Below are 4,087 nucleotides of genomic sequence, written 5' to 3'. Positions count from 1 at the left end.
CAAAGGTGTGTGTATGTGTGTCATTTTGCTCTTATCCGTATGATTACGTTTATCGATTACGCGAGTGATGCGCTTTTCTGTTTAATGCTTTTGTTTATCTTTCCTTAAAAAGTCTCTTAGGTAAAACCCTTTTTCACCTATATTATATATATGATTTTATTTTTAGAGGACGTAATATCTCGTCACCTTGATTTTATGACTATAGCATAAGACTCTATATAGTAGGATGTTACATTTTTAATATAAGAGACCAACCCAAATGTTGATGAGAAGTGTGAGAAAGTGTGATATGAAGGAAAAAGAAAAATATTCTTTTAGTAAGATCTTTTTTTTTGGACAGGTAGTAAGATCAAAAGAGAGAAAAGTAAAAACATATAATAAAAAGGGAGAGTTGATAAAGAAAAGGATAAAACTAAGAGTGGGGTCACAAAAAAAAAGAAGGATATAAAAGTGGAAAAAAAGAACTAAACGGAAATTTAGAGAAGAAATTAGTAAGAAAAGAAACAAGGCAGGCTTTGAGGGAGAAGTTCCAAGTGCAAGTGAAGATGATGAGTCTGGAAGTAAAGCTACTAAAATATGAAGAATAGGATCGCAACTTAATTTGACTTGTAATGATGATGAAGCTATAGTAAGTTACATTAGACCATCTCCAGTAGGGAACTCATCCCAGTTCCTGTTTATGGCCCACCTGTCATAAAAAGTAACTCCACATCAGCTTTTGCGTCATAAACAGTAAATAGGAACTCAAAGCATCTCTCTCTTCTCCATTAGGAGGAACTAACTTTAGTCCCTGTTGTGGTCTCACTTAATTAATTAATTAAAATACTTGTAATTAATGTAATTAATTTTTTTAATAATATAATTTAAATATTTAAATTTAAAAATAATTCACTATTAAAAGATATTAATATTAAATAAATTCATATATAACAATAATACACAATAGATGAATTCGGGGTTACACTAATTTGTAAAATTACTTAATACAAAGAAAACATAATTAAACTCTATAGTTGACGACAAGCATTGTGAAATTGCCATATGTGTTCAATCAAGTCCTCCTTCAATTGTCTATGCTGCTGCCTATTTCGAAGTTGGGCATTTCTTTGGAAAAATTGATGGTATGGTGCAAAATCTTCCTCTCCCAGCTGAGGTTGTGATAAGCCATTTTCAACATCATCATACTCTAAGCCTTGAGCAAAATTTCCTGCATAGCTGTCTCTTTCATCCTCAACAATCATATTATGCAATATAATACAAGCTCTCATTATGTTGGCAAGCTTTTTCTTTTCCCAAAAACGAGCTGGACCACGTATAATTGCAAAGCGTGCTTGCAACACTCCGAATGCTCGTTCCACATCTTTTCTTTGCCCTTCTTGGTATTGTGCAAATAACTTGCGTTTCTCACCTTGTGGCTTTGAGATTGATTTGACAAATGTGGCCCATTCAGGATAAATACCATCTGCTAAATAGTATCCCATTGTATAATTATTACCATTAATAGTATAATTTACCTCCGGAGCACGGTCATTTAGAATATCATCAAACACTGGAGAACGATCTAACACGTTGATATCATTATTTGAACCAGAAACTCCAAAGAATGCATGCCATATCCAAAGGTCTGAAGATGCTACAACCTCAAGTACTATGGTTGCAACCCCACGATAACCACTCATGTACATACCTTTCCATGCCTTTGGACAATTTTTCCATTGCCAATGCATGCAGTCAATGCTACCCAACATGCCAGGGAAGCCACGACCTTCCACCATTTGTAGCAGGCGTTGTACGTCATTTGGATTAGGTTTTCGCAAGTATTCATCCTGGAACACGGAAATGACACCTTCAACAAATTTTTCCAAGCATTCGATTGTAGTGCTCTCGCCTATGCGCACATAATCATCAACAGCATCAGCTGCAACGCCATATGCTAACATCCGTATCGCAGCGGTACATTTCTGAAGTGGCAACAAACCTCTTCTTCCAGTTGCATCAACCTTTTGTTGGAAATACGGATAGACGTTTGAGAGAGCGTCTACTATCCGAAGGAACACATCTCTTCTCATTCGAAATCTCCGTCGGAAAATGTCAGCATTATACACCGGTTCATCTGCAAAGTAATCTTGGAAAAGGCGATCATGTCCTGCTTCTCGATCTCTGTTGATCCATCTACGAGGAATTGGGATAGGGCTTCTATCGATATCTTCTTCTTCTGAATCTTCAAGTAAATACTCATCGATCCAATTATCTATGAGTGTGTTATCTTGCCGTCTTCTTTTGCCATACAAAGCCTCATTGAACATATCATCAAAATTTCTAGCCATATGGATAAATGTAATTTTTAGTTCTCTGTCGATGTGAGAAACAAGAGTTGAAGTGGAGTTGTGGAGTCATTGATAGTTGATATTTATAAGTGTGTCTGCAATAAGTACCTTAACGGCTAGTTTTGTAACGGCTAGTTTTGCAACGGCTAGTTTTGCAACGGCTAGTTTTACAACGGCTAGTTTTTCTTAACGGTTACTTAACGGCTAGTTTTGCAATGGCTAATTAACGGCTAGTTTTGCAATGGTCACTTTAATGAACAACAACGACACAATAATATTGACTAATTTCAAATCTTACATCAGAAATAAATAAAACAAACTACATCACATACCAGTAATATGCAATAAATAAATAAGAACATACTACATAACTCTACGAATACAAGGAACCATTAAGTAAACCACTTGGCCATTATTTTCTCACATGCAATCTCATGAAGAGCTCATCGTTTCTCACTCATTGTAGACGTGTCAGCATTAAGTATTTGCATATCCATTTCCCTTTCTTTTGCTTTTATCTCCATTTCTTTAATATACCTCTGAGTTTGTAATTCTTGTTCTTTCATTGCCACTTGAATTTGTATCTCCTTCTCTTTGATTGCCATCATCTTTGCTCTATGTTCATTCTCCTCTTCTCTTTCTTTTTCCCTTTCCATTAGTTCCTTTTCTCTAACATTCTTAATATCTTCCATGAGAGATAATTTTTTGACAACCGATGATTTTCTTTCGCTACAATCTTCAGACATCTGTGCTTTTCCCTTACCTCTTCGCTTGCTCTTCTTTGATCCTTGTGGGCGAACGGGAGAGTCCACACCGGGTTCGTCAGCCAACGGTGTTTCTGGGTTTGATGAGGATGAGTATGCTCCAGTTGCACTAACCTTGATTCTCTTTGAGCCGCCACTCTGTGTAGGTAGTTGGCTTCTCCATTTTTGCTCCAACCGAAGCATGTTCCAATGCCTCTCAAAAGTGAACTTTTGACCATAATTTGTGGAATAAAGTTTATAAGTCAACTCCTTTATATCATCAGCGTTCGAACCACTCCTTATGTTTCGACTAGCTTGATCGTAGCAACTAGCAAATTGTGCAACAGCCTTGTTGATCTTATACCATCGTTTCTTACATGCAACTACCCCCCTTGTCATGTCGGTGCAAAATTCTACACAGTAGCTATGAATTCGACTCCAAAATATTTCCCACTTTTGATCGGTACCAACTACAGGATCAGTTGAAACATTTAACCATGCACTGATCAACATCTCATCCTCTTTCCAATGCCAGTGTTGAATACTATCTTGCCTCCGATCTTCAATATCATCATTGAGGTCGATAGCATCTAATCCATGAGGGTTGGCAAAATCTGAATATTGCGAATTTGGACTAGATTGTATAGGAGTCTGAGAGGATGGGTTAGAAGAGCCACCAACACCAGATGAGTTATGTCTTGATGCACTAAATTGAGTTGGAAACGGCAAGGAAGTTGGAGTAACATTTCCGATAGAAGGGTTAAATATGGATGAAAATGGTAAATGGGGTGTTTGTGAATTTTGATTTTGTGGTTGGAATATAGGAAATTGATTATTATAAGGAGTCTGAAAATTGAAATTAGAGAGATTTTGTGGATTTGGATTTTGAAATGTATTTGGTAGTATGAAGTTTTGATTTGGAACTTGAGAGTTTGAGGTTTGAGATTGTTGGGTATTTGGAATTTGAGGAAAGTTTTGTAAGTAATTGAAGAAAGAGTTGAGTTGGTTTGGATCCAT

The 4,087-nt window shown here is 36.5% G+C and overlaps 2 protein-coding genes across 2 annotated transcripts; both read right to left on the bottom strand.

Annotated features, from left to right (window-relative positions):
* Positions 1–1,007: 1,007 nt before the first annotated feature.
* Positions 1,008–2,327, bottom strand: LOC130957275 (uncharacterized). Its single transcript, XM_057884142.1, has one exon. The coding sequence runs from the start codon at positions 2,325–2,327 to the stop codon at positions 1,008–1,010; it is 1,320 nt and encodes a 439-aa protein (XP_057740125.1).
* Positions 2,328–2,770: 443 nt separating this feature from the next.
* On the bottom strand, positions 2,771–4,087 carry LOC130957274 (glutathione S-transferase T3-like). Its single transcript, XM_057884141.1, has one exon. The coding sequence runs from the start codon at positions 4,085–4,087 to the stop codon at positions 2,771–2,773; it is 1,317 nt and encodes a 438-aa protein (XP_057740124.1).

This window comes from Arachis stenosperma, chromosome 10 (genome assembly GCF_014773155.1).
Source record: "Arachis stenosperma cultivar V10309 chromosome 10, arast.V10309.gnm1.PFL2, whole genome shotgun sequence".
In the NCBI taxonomy this organism is placed as follows: domain Eukaryota; kingdom Viridiplantae; phylum Streptophyta; class Magnoliopsida; order Fabales; family Fabaceae; genus Arachis; species Arachis stenosperma.
Note: the sequence above shows the minus strand (reverse complement) of the source record. Positions and strands in the feature narration are given on the sequence as shown.